The sequence below is a fragment of the Petaurus breviceps genome, unplaced genomic scaffold (genome assembly GCF_028583685.1).
Source record: "Petaurus breviceps papuanus isolate PSGF00001 unplaced genomic scaffold, PetGlider_PUasm1.0 186, whole genome shotgun sequence".
Lineage (NCBI taxonomy): Eukaryota > Metazoa > Chordata > Mammalia > Diprotodontia > Petauridae > Petaurus > Petaurus breviceps.
In genome coordinates this window covers 9,101,156-9,119,960 of record NW_027185798.1, presented here as the reverse complement: position 1 = coordinate 9,119,960, position 18,805 = coordinate 9,101,156, and the positions used below count along the sequence as shown (strand labels likewise).

The window sequence follows — 18,805 nt, the reverse complement described above, 5'->3', positions numbered from 1 at the left end:
CCCGACTCCCTAACCAACTCCAGTGACTTCCTGTCGCCTCTGGGATAAAGCCCTACCTTTTGAGCTTTGCTGGACACTACTTCCCCTCCAGCACTCTGCCAAACAGTCTAAATGGCTTTCTCTCTGTTCCTCAATCGTGATGCTCCATCTCCCATCTCTGTGCCTTTGAACTGGCTGTGCCACCTGCCTGGGATGTACACCACCTCACAGAATCCCTATATCTTTAAAAAGTGGCTCAAGCCAAAGAAGCCTTTCTGAGTCTCCTTCATATATATACATATATATGTGTATGTTTGTATACACACACACTCTCACACACATACACATACTCACACACATGTGTATGCATATGCATGTGTGTATATATGTATTTATTATATATGTGTGTGCATGTATAGGCATACCTACATATCCATTTGTATTTCTTCATGTTATCCTGTGCTGCATGTATTTTTAACATATTTGTTGTCTCCTCCATTAGAATGCAAACTCTCTGAGAAGAGGAATCGTTTCCTTCTCTGAACTTGCAGTCCTAGCTCGAACAAGCCCTAGCTTCACAAGTACCTGCTGGCCGATCGATGGATGCATCCACGAGTTGCTGCGGCTGAAAACCCCCTCCTCCTGTAGCTCAGCTGGTGCTGAGTTTCTCCAAAGTTAGCCAGGCTGGCCAGTCACCAGGTGACAGATGCATGGGTCATCATCAGCTTAGCAGATGCCTTTCCACAGCATTGGGAGGCATACACAGTGTTTTCCTCCCACCAGCCCTTTGAGGCAGGTAGCACAAGGATTATCCTCCCCATTTTACAGATGAGGAAACTGAAGCTCACAGAAGAGGGGACTGAGAAGCCTATGATGACACATCTGGAAATCATCTGAGAGCAGGCTATGAAGCCATGTCACCTGACCTTCTTCACAAAACAACAGCTCCCCCCTCCTAGAAATCACATCCCTTGATGTGCTAGAGTCAGAACAAGGAGCCCCACCTGCAGCCCTGGCAGAAGGATGAATGTGTCCGACCTCAGGACTGTGAAAGCCCCAGCTGGAAAGCCTTAGGAGACGGCTGGGCCACAGGATACCAGAGACCTGACTCACTGAGCTGGAGGCAGGGGACTGACTGATGAAACCGATTCCAGGAAAGAAGGCTTTGGAGCCCCCAGCAAAGCAGCGGATCCTGCCAGCATTCCCGGGCTGCTCCTGACTCATCTCACAGGCTGCCTTCCACTCAGGAAACTGAGAAGTATGGGTTGAAACCTCCTGCTGACTGGGGCTAAGAGCCACCAGAGAGCACAGGAGGGAGAGGCAGACGACCTGGGTTCGAATCCCACTTACTGGCTGTGTGACCTTGAGCTTCTCTTTCCTCTTTTGTAAAATGATGATGGAGTTGAGCCTCTAAGCTTTGAGGCTAGCCCTGACACTACAATTCTAGCACATCTGGCTGGGTGAATTCAGAGGAGGGCTCAAGAAAAATCAATGGATCACTCGCGCAATAATTTATTAACTACCTACACTACGCAGCTAGGTGGTGCCACAGAGCACAGAGCGCCAAGTATGGAGTAGAAAGACCTAGTTGTATGACCCTGGGCAAGTCAACTTAACCTTGTTTGCCTCAGTTTCCTCATCTGTGAAATGAGCTGGAGAAGGAAATGGCAGTATCTTTGCCAAGAAAACCCCAAATGGGGTCAGAAAGAGTCAGACAAGACTGAAACAACTGAACAAAAACAACACAGAATCCCCAAACCAGAGAAGTAGAAATAATCCTGGCAGCATCTTGTCCAGCTCAAATATGAAAGGAGCCTCGGCCGTCACATCCCCAACAAGGGGCAATCCAAACTCTGCCTGGAGACATCTAAGGAGGGAGACCCTACTGCCTCCCTGGGGGGTCCACCCCGCTTTGGACAGCTCTCCCAGTCAGGAAGTTGATGCTGACTTTGAGCCCAAATACATTTCTTGGCCACCTTTCCCAGCACTCCTGGTTCTGGCCACTCTGGCCAAAGAGAAAATCTGATCCCGCCGCCCACGAGAGCCCTTCAAATACTATGACAGTCTCTTCCTCAGCTGGCACTTTGATCCTCCTCCAGCTCACAACAGTCGGGGCTGTCCGGGAGGGCAGGGGTCTGCTTAAACATCATGCCTTACACTTTTAGTTCTTGCCCAAAATCTGACATTGGACTTATTCATCATGTTCATAAGACCCACCCATGAATCCTTCTCTTGTGGTGATTCCACCACAGGGCAGCTGTGTTTTCAGACTCACTAAATTCCTCAGCTTCCTCCAAGAAAAGAGGAAAAGAGGTTCTAGCTAATCCCTCATCCTGTAACTTCCTCTATCACCCCACTGAGGCATGGGAAGCAGGCTCTGACAATCTGTAAAGCCAGGAATATGGTGGAGAGAACACGGTGAACGTGGGAGTCAAGAGATCTGGGTTTCAGTCCCAGCTCTGCCCCTAGCTCTCTGTGAGACCCTGGGCAAGTTCCTTCCTTCCTCTCTGCTTGATTCTCCTCCTTTGAAAAGGGAGAAGGGGTGGGATGCATAAGCTCAAAGGTTCCTTCTTGCTCTAAAAATAAGTCTTTGACTCCCAGTTCTCAACTCTGAACTGTCTCCACCAAAAATTCGAACAAAAATCTAAGAGGAGTTGAAGGCTTCAGGGGAGATTTGGAGGCTCTGTCTAAAGAGGATGGGCTGGGCAGCCCAGTCCCACTGCTCAGTAAGCCTGTGATGGTCAAACTTGGGGAGGAACTGGAGAATCAGACTGTTTTGGGAGCTGGTGGAGGCCTTGGAAATTCCATAGATAAACAACATCTCTCATTTTACAGATGAGGGAACTGAGGCGAAGAAAGAGGCAGGGATGTGGCCAACATCACATAGGTTGTTATGTGGCAAAGGATGGCTGGTATCCAGGACCTCTCTCTCCTCCTCTGAGGGTGGGTGGCAATAGTGGCCTAATCTAACCCCCTCAATTTTAGAGAGGAGGGAGCTGAGACTCAGAGAAATTAAATGTTTTGCCCTAGGTCACATTAGCTATAAGGAACAGATTTGAACCCAAGACCTTGGGCTTCAAATCGAACACTTCTACTATAACAGAACTGGGCAGTATCAACTCCTCTTGGCTTTGACCTTTGGGGACTTCAGATCAGAGGTAGTCAGTTAGTCATTCAATAAACATTTTTAAGCACCTACTGTGTGCCAAGCTCAGACCTCTTCCTCTTCAATCCTGAGCCCTCCTTCAGCCTCTTCCTTCATACTGCTCCTCTAAAGATTTAAGAATGCCTCCCATATTCCACTGACTTTCCCCTTTTATATGGCTGGTGCTGGAAAGGGAACCAGGAGTCCCCAGAGATGCTACTCAGACCCCAGGGTCCCCACGCCACCCAATCAACCCCTGAGAATCCAGATGTTCCAGCCCTGGGGACAGGGGCCCTTAGACCCTTACCTCTAGGTCTCCCTTAGTGATGGATTCTTCTTCAACACGGAATTGGAGGTCTTCCACTTTCCTGTGGATAAAGGGATGAAGGGAGAAAAAGCCATCTCACATTCTGCCCACCGTGGAGTTCTCATGCCAGACTTGAGAGAACCATGGCTAAGAGACCAGGTGCCCTTTTCCCCGAACCACAATCTTATGGCTTTGATCATTTCAATTCATTTCAACATTTATTAAACACCTATTGTTTGTGTAAGGGGCTATGCTAGGTGCTGGGAATACAAAAGGAGATGGGAGCCATGCCCTGCTCTTAGGGTACCTGCTGGCCTCATGGGTGCCTCAGGGCAGCCTGAGAGAACTTGGGTCACTCATAAGACCGAGGTCTAAAAAAAAAACTAGCCATGTAACCTTGGGCAAGTTACTTAACCCCAATTTCCTTCCAAAAAGCAAAAAAAAAAAAAAGACTGAGGTCTACCCTAACCTCCAGGATTTTCAAAATAAAACGGCAAACAACATTAACATAAATTCAGGTCTATTTTTATAGAGGGGGCCTTCCCAAAGCATGAACATCTTCCACAAGTGGACAGGGCAGGCCAAGTCTCAGAGCCCCCAGGAGCCAGACATCAAGCGTCTCCCCAAGCTTCCCTTCCTCTCTTTCCACCGAGGCACACTCTCCCTCCCAGACCCTTCTCTTCTTGGGCTCTTTGGGAGTCCTTCAAATGGAGCTGAAAATGGAACAGTTTGGGCATGAGGGCCATGGCAGCTCACTTGGTTCTGGGGCCTCGACCACCAGCTGACATAGAGGACGCTGTCCCTAGTGAAAACATCCCAGGTCCGCATTACTGCGGGACTTCCTTGGGAGGCCGGAGGACTAAGCAGCCACCAAGGTCCCTTCCGACTCTCAGCCCCCAGACATTCCAGCTGGAAGAGGCCTCTGGGGCCAGGGAGCCAGCTAGGGAACCCTCTGTGGAGCGCTTGGGCCTCCCAGTGTAGAGAAAGTGGGGCTCGGAGTACCTGGCTCTCTGGCCACAGCGCCTGGGTGAGAATCCCATTGCTGACGCTTCCTACCTGTTCGATTCTGGACAAGTCACTTCCTGCCTTTGAGGCTCAGTCTCCTCTACGGTCACCTCAGCGGGCAGCTGATCCTGTTTCAGTCCAGCTTCAGACCCTTTCCTGTCTGTGTGGCCCTAGACTAGTCACTTAACTGTGCTCAGACTCAAGTCTTCCCATCTGTAAAATGGGTGGTAACATGTAAGGTGCTTTGTGAGTACTGTGTAAATGCTAGTTACTATCCTTTTCATCTTTATTATTTATTATTATTGTTAAAGGTGAGCAAACTGAGGCCAGAGGAGGCCCCTGGCCTGGGAGCTGGATGGGACTGCAGTTGGCCCATTCTCCTCCTCTGCTGTACAGTCCCACACAGAGCAGGTGATGGGGCAGGGACGCCGGGTCTCCCCATTACTCTCTACTGTCTGTCCCCCAGCTTGGATGCACCTTGGGACAGCAAAGAGAGCCCTGGATTCAGATTCAGCTTCTGCCCCTTACTACCCATGTGATCTAGGGTGATTCACTCTCTCTCCCTGAGCCTCAGTCTCCATATCTGTAAAAGGAGGGTGTTGCACTAATGGCCTCTGGGTTCTCTCCCAACTCTAAATTCATGATCCCATGATACAGAGGACCAACAGGGAGCTGCCAATACTCACATGTGAATCTGCAAAGAAGCACCAGATGTTTGAGAGACATTGTCTGCCTAGAGTCGTGTCACATGTGATAAAAGGGGGTAGATTAGGGTGGGGGGATGGGAGGGAGGGAGGATGGGATGGAGGGGTGGGAGGCTGGGTGGATGGGGTGGAGGGATGGGAGGGAGGGAGGATGGGATGGAGGGGTGGGAGGCTAGGGTGCAAGGGGTGGAGGGGTGGGAGGCTGGGTGGGGACGGGATGGAGGGGTGGGAGGCTGAGGTAGTCAGGGGAGACAGACTGCCCCTAGTCCATCCTAAAGTCTATCAGAGAGAAATCGAGAAAGGAGCTGATTATTGAGTGGGGCCCCTGCCTGCCTGGGGTCTCTGCACACCGCCGCCCACCCCCCCCAAGGTCTGTGCTAACAAGTGCCAGCTGCCTCTGAACAGTCCTCTTGGGTAAGAGAGCAGGCCTGGCAGCCTGATGTGGGGTCTGGACTGCTCAGCATTGGCAGATAAAAATAAAGTGTCCTCCTCTGCTGGAGCAGACAGTGACAACGGCCCAGCCTGGCGGCCCACGCTGCTGTCACCACCACAAACATCATCAGCCCTAGCAAGCAGCCAGGCGCTCAGAGAAGTGGGCCGTTATCTCGGGGAAGGGGGCAGGGCTGATTTCTGGGGCTCTGAGAAAAGCAGGGGAGAGCCCCTGAGGCCCACAAAGGTCCCAAGGAGCCTCGTGTCTGGACGAGGAGGCAGGAAACACGAATCCTGACCTCTCTGTCTCAGCCTTCTCAGCTGTAAAATGGGTATAACTGCAGCTACCTCCCAGGATTATTGTGAGGCTGAAATGAGATCACATGTGTGAAGCCCTCTAGGAAATTTAAAGCGTTTTGTAAATATTAGCTAAAAAAGGATCACTGGATCACAGTCTGGAGGGAGGAGGAATGTTAGAGGTTATCTAGCAGAACCCATCCCTGAATAAGGATCCTTGCTGAGCGACTTCGAGGCCTGCTTGAATACCTCTAGTGACAGAGAGCTCACTACCTGATGAGGCAGCCAGTTCCAATATTCTTCCTGACACTTGGCCTAACCTGGCCTCTCTCTAGCTCAGCCCACTGCTCCTGATTCTGCCTTTTGTAGCTAAACAGGACAACCTGAATCTCCCTTCCATGTATTAAGTGACTTATCCAAGGTTACACAGCTAGTAAATGTGTCAATTGTCTGAGGCCGGATTTGAACTCAGGTCTTCCTGACTCTAGGGCCAGTGTTCTATTCACTGTGTCACCTAGCTGTCCCCCAAATATCTTTTTACAGAGGAGGAAACTGAGGCAGAGTTTAGGAGACTTTTCCTAAGTGGGGAGTCACAGAATCACTGAATTTGAGAGCCAGAAGGGACCTCAGTCAGAACCAAAGCAACCCTCAGTGGGTAGGGGAAAGGGCCTAGACCCTGGGTGAGAGAACAGTCTTAGAAGTGCCTGGGGGCACTGAGGGGTGAAGTAATCTACCCAGGGTCATACAGCCAGGATGAGTCAGAGGTCAGACTGGAACCCAGGTCCTTCTTTTTCTAAGACACACTACAGCAACAGCATCAAACTCAAATAGAAACTCGTCTCTTTGGGACATGTTAACTTAGAACACCACAAGTTAACATTATCTACGTTGGTAGTGATTTTTCGTTAACTGTTTCCCAGCTACATTTTCAGGTGGTGCTAGCTGGAGCTTTGCTGGCACTTGAAGACCTCTGGGTAGAGGAAAAAGGAGGATGAGCAGTATTTGGAAACCACTTTCAAAGAAGCTGGGTCTGTTTACCAGGGAGAAGAAAAGAGGAGGGGATGTAATGGGAATGGGAATTTGGAGATCTTCCCTGCCCCTTAATAAGCCTAAGTTGGAGTTGAGAACCTTTCCTGATTTGAAAGTATACTCTGCCCCGTAATAAGCTTCATTTGCTCACCTGGAGCCTGTGGTGGGAGGCTTATTTTTCAGGAAGTCACATCTTTTGTTACTCTGTAGTCAAGGCTTGGGATATTCTCTGACCCTCTGACTCTGAGGTGAGTATAAGGTCTTGCTTTGGGGATCACTTTGGGAAGAGTTGTGCGATTTGGCCAGATGAGACTCTGGGCAGCTGCCTCCAAGCTGGCTTTGAAAACCCAGATGTTAGTGCTTTTCTCTCTGATGACTAACTAAGTATGGATGTAATGGTCAGACAGCTAGAAGCCCTGTCTGTTGGTCTGCTGAATTGTGTTATTTTCTCTATCTATATGTTTGTCTGTTTGTAACTTTTGTTTGTATTCCCTAAAGTTCAGGGTGCTGACTTTTCCCCCTGAACTAGGTAAATGATATATGTTTGATTGATTAAAGTAAGATTGTTAAGCCATTTTGAGTTGCTTTCCTTTAGAAAAGCAGATCAAAGAATCTGTGCTAGCAGCCATCCTGGGTATGCTGGGGTGCTTGCTGCTACAGGGGAAAACAAGATGACCATCTTCAAATACTTGAAAGGCCATCATGGACGAGAAAGAGAGAACCTTTTGTGTTGTTCCAAAGGGTGGCATGGGGCCAATGGGTGGGAGGAACCCAGAGGCAGACTAAGATTCAAATGAAGGGAAAGACTTAACAACCAGGCTTGTCCAGCAACAGACTGGGTAGCTTGTGAATGAGTAAGTCCATGGAAGTATTCAAGCAAAGGCTAGAGGACCCCTGCCCAGGGTGTTGCAGGGGCAACCCCAGGTTCTGCTATGGGATGTACATAATGGCCTTTAGGGTCCTTTCAATATAGGATAATAAGGATCCTATAATGTAGGATAATATAATATAATCCTGTAATAGGGTAATATATAATATGTAATATAATAATATATGATAATAAGACCTGGAGTTGGGGGTCATCTGGCCCAACACCCTCATTTATAAAGAAGGAACCTGAGGCCCAGGGAACTGGAGGGACTTCTCCTGGCTCATGTTGGCGATAAGAATCGGAGGGAGGATTTTGAAGCCCCACAGCTGGCACTTCTTCCTCTGGTTCTGTGATTTTCCTCCCCCATCCCCAGCTCAGAGCTCCTGCTCCTCGGGGCCCCCCACCGGCCCACCTGCCTTCCTACCTCTTCTCCTCTTCCAGCTGGTTCAGTAATTCCACCTTCTCCTTCTGCACACTCTCCACCAGTGCCCGCGCCCGCTGGAGGCTGGATTCCGCTTCTGAAACATACTGAGTCCCAAGGGAGGCCCAAGACAGGGTCAGCCTCTTTCCACTAAACTAAGTCCATGTTTTCAGGATGGGACCCCAGGGTAGTGTGAGAAGAGAGGGGAGAGTCTGGGGAAACTGGCCAGGCAATCCCCCAGACCTTTACTCTCCCATGGGCCGTCACCAGCAAGGGCACAGACAGCAGATGTTGGGGCGGGGGGGCTGAGGAGACCCTGCACATTGGTGAACTAGGCAGCTGACCATGCAGTACAAGCTGGCAGATTCCACAAAGCCTTTATCCCTCTTCCCCACCACCCTCTGGAGAAAAAAATCTATCTCCTATCACGCCTGCAATTTCCACAAATAGAGGATAATTTCTTTGGATTAAGGTACTTCAGGTTTTGAGAAGGAACACGTGTTGTGGTGGAGTGATTGGGCCGGACCTCACTCTCTAGCGTAGCATGGCTCCCTAACACAATGGCAGCCCCTGGATGATCAAGTTAGCTGGTCTGGATGTCACTGGATGGCTGAGCTGTGGTGGGGGGTGGGTGACCTTGGAGGTCCCATTTTTTGCATCTTGCAGATAGAGAAACTGAGAGACCCAGAGAGCATCTTGCCCATAATGACAGAGCAGGTCAGGGCCAGGGCCAGGACTGAAGCTACATCGTCTGATTCCTGTTCTGTGATACTATACAGCTTCCTATCTTAGAAGGGATGTGGAAATGACAGTGGGTCAGGGATGGGGGTTCAGGAAAGGGGTAGGGGCACAGCCCCAGATCAAGAAAGCCTGAGGGAGATGGGAAAAGGAAGAGACTTTGGCTTAGAGTTCATGCCAAGGGGAGCCCTCACCCTCTCTCTAAGTGTCTGGGATGGAAGGATCACAGATGCAGAGGGGGAAGGGACAGTGGAGATGACTGAGCCCAGCCCCCACAGCGGGTGGGGAGGAGGGAGAAGTGACAGAGATCAGGGACCTGGTAGAGTACACAGAGTGCAGGAAGCCGGGGAATGGGGAAAACAGGAGCCCCGAGTCTACCCATGCCACAGCTTCTGGCACCACCTTGGCCCAGATGAGCCACCTCGCTGCTGCCCCCAAAAGGCAGGCACCCTGAACTTGGCAGCAAGGGGTCACTGACACCTGACAAGCATCAGCTCCAGGAACAGAAAAGAAAAGATTTGGGGGAGATGGTATATCTAGATTCATAACATACTACATGTATAATACACGTGTGTTCATCTATGTATATTACGTGTGTGGATGGGGCCGTATCTCCATTATACTGACCTCCCTATCAATCCCATCTCCAGCTCCAGCTCCCTCACCTGAATCTATCCCGACATCCACATCTACCTATATCCTTTACATCACCTGTAGCTACATCTGCCTAAACAGATATCTCTCCATACACATGTATATATAGGAATATTTATCTAGGGTGTGCATGTATGCCTGTGTGTATATATATGTGTACTTATACACAGAAATAGCATGGATGCATATATGCATTAACAAAAAGGCACATTATACACAGCACAGTGTACATACATGTGTGTACATGCATGTTTGTGTGTGTGTGTGTGGACTCTAGGTCCAGCCACTTACTCGCTTTGGGGCCTGATGGTACCAGACTAGTAACCCTGTCACCTGTTGGCAGAGTGACCTGGGAGAAGTCACATGACCCCTCTGAGCCTCAGTCTCCTCCTCTGTAAAAGAGAGAAGCTCAGCCTTCCACAAGCCATCTTCCTGGGCTGTCATGAGGAAACACAGGCTGCTGACTCCACAACAGGTCATTAGACATATGGAATTATAATTATAATGTATTGTATGTATTATACAACAGTGGTGATAACCAGAAGCTGGCTGACGGGGGCCCCGCAATCCCTCTCCAGGTCGTCATGAAAGGTGAGGACCGTTAGGGGCTTGGCTCACCCCAGACACTGGCCTGGGCTCTGAGACAAAGAGCGGGCATTTCACACCAGGGGCTGGCCTGCCCACATGGGCACTCTGCCCGCTAAGGCTGTCATCTAGGCATGCTACAGATGAGAACAAAGGACAAACAGCACTGTGCCTGCAATCCCAGCACTCAGCACAGAGTAGGCCCCTAACAAATCTGCTGATGGATGGATGGGTGGATTACACAATGGCTCCAGGCATCATCACTTACTCTTTTGGAACTGACCTCAGGGCCATTGGCTAGTGATGCAAGAAAATCGTTCTCAATACTTAATAACTGACACTTCTATGATCCTTTAAGGTTTGCAAAGCACCTTCAGTGCAATAACCTTGTGAGGAAGATACCAGAGGCATCAGGCATTATTATCCCCATTTCACAGATGAGAAAAACTGAGACTGAAACACATACAGGATTTGAACTCAGGTCTCTCCAGATTCCAAGTCTAGTCCTTTCTCTAGTATGCCATGTCTTGATCATTCCGCCATTTGTGGGACCATAAATGAGCTAGGATCACCAAGATTAATGACTCGATTTATTTCCACCAGCCTCGACTCCAAAATTCTTCTAACACTTTCCAAAAATCAAGCCACCGCCAAGGATATTTGCCTCAGCCTCATTGCTGGGAGACTTCTAAGACACTCGGGCAAGCCCAAGGCAATGTTACTGGAGACATGAGGGCAGCCTGTGCAGGGAACTGCCTGGAAGGACGACAGGAACAAGGACACTCAGAGTTAGAGCTGGAAACTCTAGGGGCGTGTTGGCACCGGCTCAAATCAGCTGCTGAGAGCATGAGCGTTTATAGCTCAGAAATTGGCAAAGGGTAGAAATCAGAGCTTTATTTGCTGTGCTGTTGATTTTCTAGACTTGAGAGAATGTTAATAATGCAGAGAAACTTAAAAGGGTGTCATGTGTACATGGTGGGGTTTGTTTTTGAGAACCAGTGGTTAAACATTTACCAGCAAACCCTGGCTAGAAGGGGCCTTAGCTCCTCTGGTCCAATCCTTTCATTAAACAGATGAGAAAATAGAGGCCTAGAGAGGCAGAGTGACGTGCTTCAGGCCACACAGTAAGGAAGCAGCAGAGGGGTTTGGAACCCACAGAGCCTGAGCTACAGACCCAAGGCAATCTGGGGGCACACGTCCTGGCTTCTTTCCTCTCTCATTATAGCAGGGGCTCCTATCTCATACATTCATCAGGCATCTTGGGGGAGCAGGGACCAGTAATGTCTGAGAGTGGTTCAAGAGCTGCTATTTCTGAAGGGTTTCTGTGCTATGACCAGGAGACAGACAGACAGAAATGTACCTAATTGCTAGGATGGGCAATGTTGAGTGTCATCCCTGAGACCTAAAAATGATGTAATGCTGCTGCTGACTACCCTGGGTTAGGCCACCCCTGTGCACAACCCCCCAGTAGGCCACCCCTGGCCTGTGCTCAAGCCCTCAGTCAGGCTCAATTCCCCAGCTAGGCTGCCTTTATATTCAGTCCCCGAGTTAGGCCGCCCTGGCCTCAGTCCCCCAGATAGGCTGCCCCTGTGGTCTATCCCTTACCTAGGCTGCCCCTGTGGCCTATCCCCTACCTAGGCTGCCCCTGTGGCCTATCCCCTACCTAGGCCTCCTGTGCTCCGCCCCTCAGCTGGGCCAGCCCAGCCCTTGATCCCTGGCCCCCCTCTCACCTGCTCGTGCTGGGCCTTCAGGATGGCGATCTCCTTCTCCACCTCACAGATGTGGCTTGTGGCCTTGGCCACCTCGGCCCGCTCCAGGTCACGCTCAGCCAGCAGCTGCTCAATGTGCTGCTGCTTCTCCTTGAGAGCCTCCTGTAGGGCTGTGGTTCCTGAGATCTTGCGGGCGTAGCGGGAAGATGTCTCTGTCAACTGTGGAAGTCCAGGAAAGATCAGGGAAGAAGAAGGGACAAAGGTGTCACGAAAGGTTCTTAGGGTCATAGATTTAGAACCAGGCGTCACATCTGACACCCTCATTTTACAGGTGACAAAGCTGAGGCCCAGGAAGGGCCGAAATCATACAGTCCCAGTCTTCAAGATGAAAGCGCCCTCAGAGGCTGATGCCCTCATTTCAGAGATCAGAGAACTGAGGCCCAGAGAGGTGGAGGGACTTGGCTAGTATCACCCCGCCAGTGACCATCTGAGGTAGGACTCACACCCAGGTTTGCTGTCTCTAGCTTCAGCGGTCCTCCCACAAGTACCACTGAAGGCGCTTTACAACAGGGGGTCTTAACTGTTTTCTGTGCCATAGACAAAGACTTCTTCTCAGTATAATGTTTTTAAATGCAAAAAAAACGAAATGCAAGGAATTACCGAGGAAACCAGCTCTACTGAAATACAATTATCAAAGTTAAAAACAAACGCTGAATCACAGCTGCCAAGTGAAAAACCGCCCCTTTAGAGAGAGGACGTCTATCCGGACCCTTCCTAGGATCACAGAAGTCTAATGATCACAGATCTGGAGAGGATGTGGGAGGCTGTATAATCTAGTCACCCCGCCTGACGAGGGGAAACTAAAGCCCGGAAAGACGGAGTGGCTGGCCCCAAGTCCCTCCGCCTGCCCAGGGACACAGCCAACACCAAAGCCCAAGCTCCCTTCGTCTCTGTAGCTTCCTGTTCCTCACCCACCCGTCACGAGAAGCCCATGTGGCATGCTGCCCTTACCAGGCCGCTGCGGCTGGGCCGGCCCCCCACAGAAGAGGCCACGGAGCTGACCGAGCTGATGGAGGAGCTGCTGGGGCTGTGGGTCAGAGCCGAGACGCCCATAGCCATCCTCTTACTCTTCTTGGCCTTGGCTGGACTGGTGGACGGGAAACCTATCCGGATGACTTTGTGGATGGGAGCGAAGAGGCCAAATTTGGGAGGGCATTGGAAGTACCTGGAGGAGGCAAGAAAGACACCTGGGAGTGAGGGGGTTTAGCGCCTGGGGACCAGGACACGGCTCCATCCGCCGCCATCTTTCCCTGCCTGTGCTCAGAGAGGGGGCCGTGGATATTTTGGCCAGAGTCCTAAAATAAAGATCACACAATAACAGCTATGAGCAGCCCATCCTCTACAGGTCCCTATCCATCCAGGCTATTCGCCCCACTAAGCGCCAATGGAAATAAAAATCCACGTAAGACAACTGAAACAAGCCCAACTTGGCCGGTACCAACGCTTTTTGCGGATGTGGAAGGGATCCTAGACTAGGGCTGAGAGAGGTCTCCAAGGGCATCTAGTCCAACCCCTTTATTTTACAGATGAGGAAAATGAAGCCCATGGGGGAAATGACTTGCCCAGGGTCACATAAGTTATGAGGATCAAAAGCAGAATTCAACCCAGGTTCTCTGTTTCCATTGCTTGTGATTCCTCCACTGTGCGAAGGGCCTCTGAAATAGAGGGTAGGCCAATGACCTTGGGGGTGGGCATCCCCTGCAAAGTATCTCCACTCTCAGGAGAACACCTAACCTTTCTCCTTGCCCCCAGGATGCCATGGAGGTCCAAGGAAGTGTCCTTGCCTTTCCACCTACAAAGACCTCCCTTTTCATCTGCTGCCTACAAGAGGAGAAGCCTGGGCTCTAAGAGTCCTTGGAAGGGAGAGAGAATCCCTGGTCCCTAAATTTGGTCCGTGGAAGTAAGTGGGATGGACTGGAGAGGAAAGAGTGCTCCTTATGAAGACAGGAAGGGAAATTCCCAGTTCTCCTCTTTCCAAAACCTCCTTCTGATGTCACCCTGGAACAGACAGGTCCAGTGCCCCCTGCCCTCTGGGTTTCTGGTGCACCTCAGATTTCTGAAATCCACTGGCCTGTCCCCTTTCTTCCTCCCCTTTTTCCTCCTGCTGCCTCCATACCTTGGCTCTTGCTCCCCCCTCTGTCCTGTCTAGTCTTCCTTCTCCTTCTCAATGAAAATCCCTCCTGGGCCCCACCTTTTCCCTGCAGCCTTCTTTAACTGATCCAGCCTCCAGGAATCTCTCTCCTCTCTAGAACTGCCAGTATTTAATGTAACACGATCTGGACTGAAGCAGACACATATCTGGGTCCTTATTTTTGAACTTAGCCTGGTTCTGGCTGGCCCCAAGGGGCAGACCCAGGAGTATTGGGTGGCAGCTGCGGAGAGGCTAGTTAAGGCTTGATGTCACCAAAACTTCCTAAGAATGAGAGCTGTCCATCAGTGGAAGGGCTGCCTTAGGAAATGGGCCCTTCCAGCAAGGGCTGGATGACCGCTGGGTGGGTGGATTACAGCGAGAACTCTTATGTCTACAAGTTGAATGAGAGGGCCACTGTGGGCCTTTTCCACTCTCCAGTTCCCTGATTGCCCAACAGACTCATTTGTGAGAACCTCATCTGGTCATTCTAGCTGGTGATATCCCCGAGGACAGAACCTGAGTCTCTTCCTCCTCTTCCTCTCTCCCCTACAGTGTTTAACACTCTCCGAAGCACCTGGGGGTTCTGATTAAAGATTGATCAATGGGTTCTCCTACAGCCTGAGTCACTGGGTCACAGAATTTGAGAGCTGAAAGGAGCTCCCACAGCCATCTTACACAGCCCTTACCTTATCTAGAAGAAATCTCTACCATGGCACCTGAGAAGTGGTCAGCTGTTTGAAGAAGTTGTTAAATGAATCTGCTGTCCTCTACTTCTCAATGTTCCATTCCCCCCCCCCTTTTTTCTTTTTTTAAAAAGCACCATTTATTGATAGTAAGTCTACAGGAATATTCAAAACCAATCCATAGTTAGCGCTTTATTATTTCCAAGGAGATTTCCAGAACCTTCTACTTCCTGAGCAGAATCAGAACACTGCAGACAGTAGCAGGACATTGTGTGACATCAACCATGAACGACTTAGCTCTTCTCAGCAACGCAATTATCAAAGACAATTCCAAAAGACTCATGACAGAAAATGCTATCCATCTCTAGAGAAAGGACGGATGGATTCCGAATGCAGATCAAAGCATACTATTTTCACTTTTTTATGTTTTTTTTCCTTTTGTTCTGTTTCTTTTTTCACAATGTGACCAATATGGAAATATATTTTTACATGATTCCATATATCTAATGTCTATTAAATTGCTTACCATCTTAGGAAGGGAGGAAAAAAGAGAGAGGGGTGGAGAAAATTGGGAACTCAAAATTTTATAAAAAATCAATGTCAAACATTGTCTTTACATGTAATTAGAAAAAAATATATTTTTTTCACAGAACCTTCTGCTTCCTAGGTTCTCCACTCTGTTCTCCTCCTATCCCTCCAGGATGATTTCTAAGACTGCTCAGAACAGCATAAACCTGTGATCTGCTCTCCCCATTTCTGATGGTGGCTCCTTCTTCCTTCCCTCCCCATCTGGGGGTGGGAGAGAAGGAGCGATAGTTCCCCATTGGCAGCCAAATGTACCTGGTACCTGCCACGGCCCCATCGTTCTTCCCGAGGGGCTCGTCCAGCTCCACGCCACACCACTCCCCCTTGGCGAAGTCTGTCTCCCCAACGTAGCGCACAACGCCTGTCTTCGTCCCGCCAACCTGCCGGCAGACCAAAGGCACAGGGGGTGGTTAGATGCTGAGCTCTGTGCCTTGGGGGAGGAGACCAAGACATGTCGAGGAGTGACTACCACCAATGTCACTTTGGGAGATGCCCATCATTTCCCATTCATTCTTCAGAGTGGAATGGACTGCCTTGAGTAGCAATGAGTTCCCCCTTTACTACAGGTCAAATAAAGATTGTGTGCCCAATTTGATTCAATTCAAAAAGCATTTTTAAAGTCCCTACCATGTGCTAAGTTGTGGGCTAGGAGATGGGGAAGGAAAGAAAACCACAATGAAATAACCTCTGCCCTCAACTTATATTCTATTGGGGGAAATAACACAATATTATAGCGTTAGAGCTGGAAAGGACCTCAGAGACCACCCAGTCCAACCCCTTCATTTTATAGATGAAGAGACTGAGGCCAAAGAAAGTTATAATACTTGCCCAAGGTGGCAAATCTCAGAGGTGGGATTTGAACCAGGTCTTAACTGATTCTCAAGCCATTGTACCTTCACCATGGCATATTCATGCCTCTTCTGTACATGTATAAGAAAATATAAAATATATAACAAGTAAATACAAAGTATGGGAGGTTGGGGTGGGGGAGAATGGGGCATGGAACTGCCAAGACCTGGAAATATACAGAAAGGTCTCATGAAGAAGGCAGCGTCCGAGTCAAGCCTTGAATGGTGCTAGGGATTGGAAGACAGGACAGAGTCTTCCAGGCCTGGGGAGGCAGCAGGAGGAGATGAACTTGTCAATGGATTCTTAAAGAGCCACAGGCCTGAAGCTGGGAAGGCCTCAGAGGCCGTCTAATCCATCACCTTAGTTTTGTGGATGAGGAAGTCTCAGGAATGTGAAGCTACTGACCCACAGCCATAATACTAAGAGGTAATAAGTTCTGGAGGCAGGATCTGAGACTGGCATTGGACGGGCAGTCCTGTCATCCTGTGGCTCTCTTCAGAAGTCACTTCCAGAAACTGACTTCCCACATGGGCACTTTGCCACCACTAGGGCACCAAGCGGGTAGAGTTAAGAGTGGGGGAGGGAGGGGTCCAGCAGATTCCGCTAAACCAAGGACAAGAATCACAGCCAAACTCTCGGTTGGACTAGCCATAAAAAATCACGAGATCAGTGAAGTTCATCTCTGTGCTGGATGTTGAGTTAGCTATCCTGCGTTCCAATCGTGCCTCTCCCACTTACTGCCTGTGACCTTGAGTAAGTCACCTCCTCTCTATGGACCTCAGTTTCCTCATCTGTAAAAAGGGGGTGGGGAAGACTAAATTACCTCTAAGACCTCTTCCAGCTCTAAGTGCGTGTCTATGTTCCAATGAAGTCATCTCCCTCAGTTTCCTCATCTGTAAAATGGGTTGGACTCAATGGCATCTGAAGTCTCTTCCTACTTTATGTAAGTGATCCTGTGGCCCTATGGTGTCTGCCAAACATCTCGGTCCCTCTACTCCCTCTAGTCCCAAGTTCCCAGCACCCACCTGATGCCCTGGGTCTTCAGGCCAAAGAGGAAAGCACATCCCCCAAATTACCACGGCTTTGATGGGTCAGCTTTGACCATATTTAACTGAGTTCCAAGTGTCTTCAATTTCCAGAGACTGTCTTGCTTAAATATGTAACCCTCGTTCTTGGCACAGTGCCTACCTAGCACACAATCAGCACTTAATAAATGCTTGTTCTAGCTAACTGGCAATCACTCCACAAATGGGCGAGAATCAGGTTTGTGAGTTTTCCTTTTCCAGCTTTAAGATGATCCCCAAAAAAGGGTAACGCTTAGCCCAGACTAATGAGGTCAGAGCCCTTCCCCCCATCCTTCTCAGCCTCTTACCCTGTGTCTCCTACATTTGTCTTGTCACTAGAGGGACAGAAGCCCAACACCCGAGATCTTAATCCCCATTCGCTCTGCTCACTGCCTTCCCTAATGTGCCCATCAGCAGTTTCAGCAGACTGACTAAGACTGTGCACGGCAGGTGGCACCAGGGGCCGGACCTACGGAGGCTCTCTCTGCTGCCTTCTCTCTCCCAACTCCTAGGATTCTTTCCAGCTGATCTTCCTATGATGCTCTCCTCTCTCCTCCAACAAAGACCTTCCAGAGAAGTGCCTGCTGCCCTCCGAGCTACTGGGGTGTCACACTAGACAGGAGGGGAGTTACTGAGCTCTTTTCTGTTTTTTTTTCCTGGTGAGACTAAGAATAAAGGGGAAAGCACCAAGATCACACATCAAGACCATTCTGTATCCACACCCTCTGACGTGGAGGTCCCATGGCTAGGCATATACTCCAAGGTCAATGATAGGAAGAAAGACCCCACCTACATCAAAAACATTCACAGCATCACTTTTTTTTGTGGTGGCCAAGAACTGGGAATCAGATAGATGCCCATCAACTATTGAATAGCTAAACAAATTGCAGGAGAGGAATGTAATTAAATACAACCATGCCATAAGGGACAATGAATGCAAAGAATATGAAGAAGCCTGGGAAGATTTCTCTGAACGAATGCAGAGGGAAGTAAGTAGAAATATGAAAACAACGTATACAATGACTACAACGATGTAAATTAAGACAAAAAATTCAATCAACCAACAAACATTGTGCCAGGCACAGCACTAAACACTAGGGATCCTTAAGGAGGCAAAAAATAGTCCCTGCCCTCCAGGAGCTTATGGATTCTCAATACCAGCTAATTAGGTGCTAAATAACAAAACCAGATGCTGGATAATTAAAATGACCAAGTCTGGTCCTGAACAAGAGATGAGCAAGTCTCCCCACCTTCCTTCCTTCTCTGCAGATGCAGAGTACTATGGGTAAGAGGCGTTGCTACCTCTCAGACCGAGGGGATGTTTGGTTAGTTTTACTCAACTGTTTTTTTTTCTTTTTCTTTTTTTGTTCCCAGTTACAAGGAATGGTTCATGGGAAGAGGAAGGGACATATTCAGAAATGTATGCAGTATAAAAACAAAAGATATCAGTAAAAAAGAAGAAGAAAGAAGAAGAAAGGAGAAGAAAGGAGGAAGAAGAAGAAGAAGAAGAAGAAGAAGGAGAAGAAGAAGGAGAAGGAGAAGGAGAAGGAGAAGGAGAAG

At 49.3% G+C, this 18,805-nt stretch overlaps 1 protein-coding gene across 1 annotated transcript in view; it reads right to left on the bottom strand.

Moving 5' to 3' along the window:
• Positions 1-18,805, bottom strand: part of CLIP2 (CAP-Gly domain containing linker protein 2) — a 124,346-nt gene that overhangs the window by 39,918 nt on the left and 65,623 nt on the right. Inside the window, exons 4-8 of the mRNA XM_069089148.1 lie at positions 15,588-15,712; positions 12,885-13,098; positions 11,895-12,092; positions 8,191-8,294; positions 3,432-3,492 (exon numbers count right to left, since the gene is read on the bottom strand). Coding sequence (XP_068945249.1) covers positions 3,432-3,492; positions 8,191-8,294; positions 11,895-12,092; positions 12,885-13,098; positions 15,588-15,712 — 702 coding nt within the window. The remainder of the gene's footprint in view (positions 1-3,431; positions 3,493-8,190; positions 8,295-11,894; positions 12,093-12,884; positions 13,099-15,587; positions 15,713-18,805) is intronic.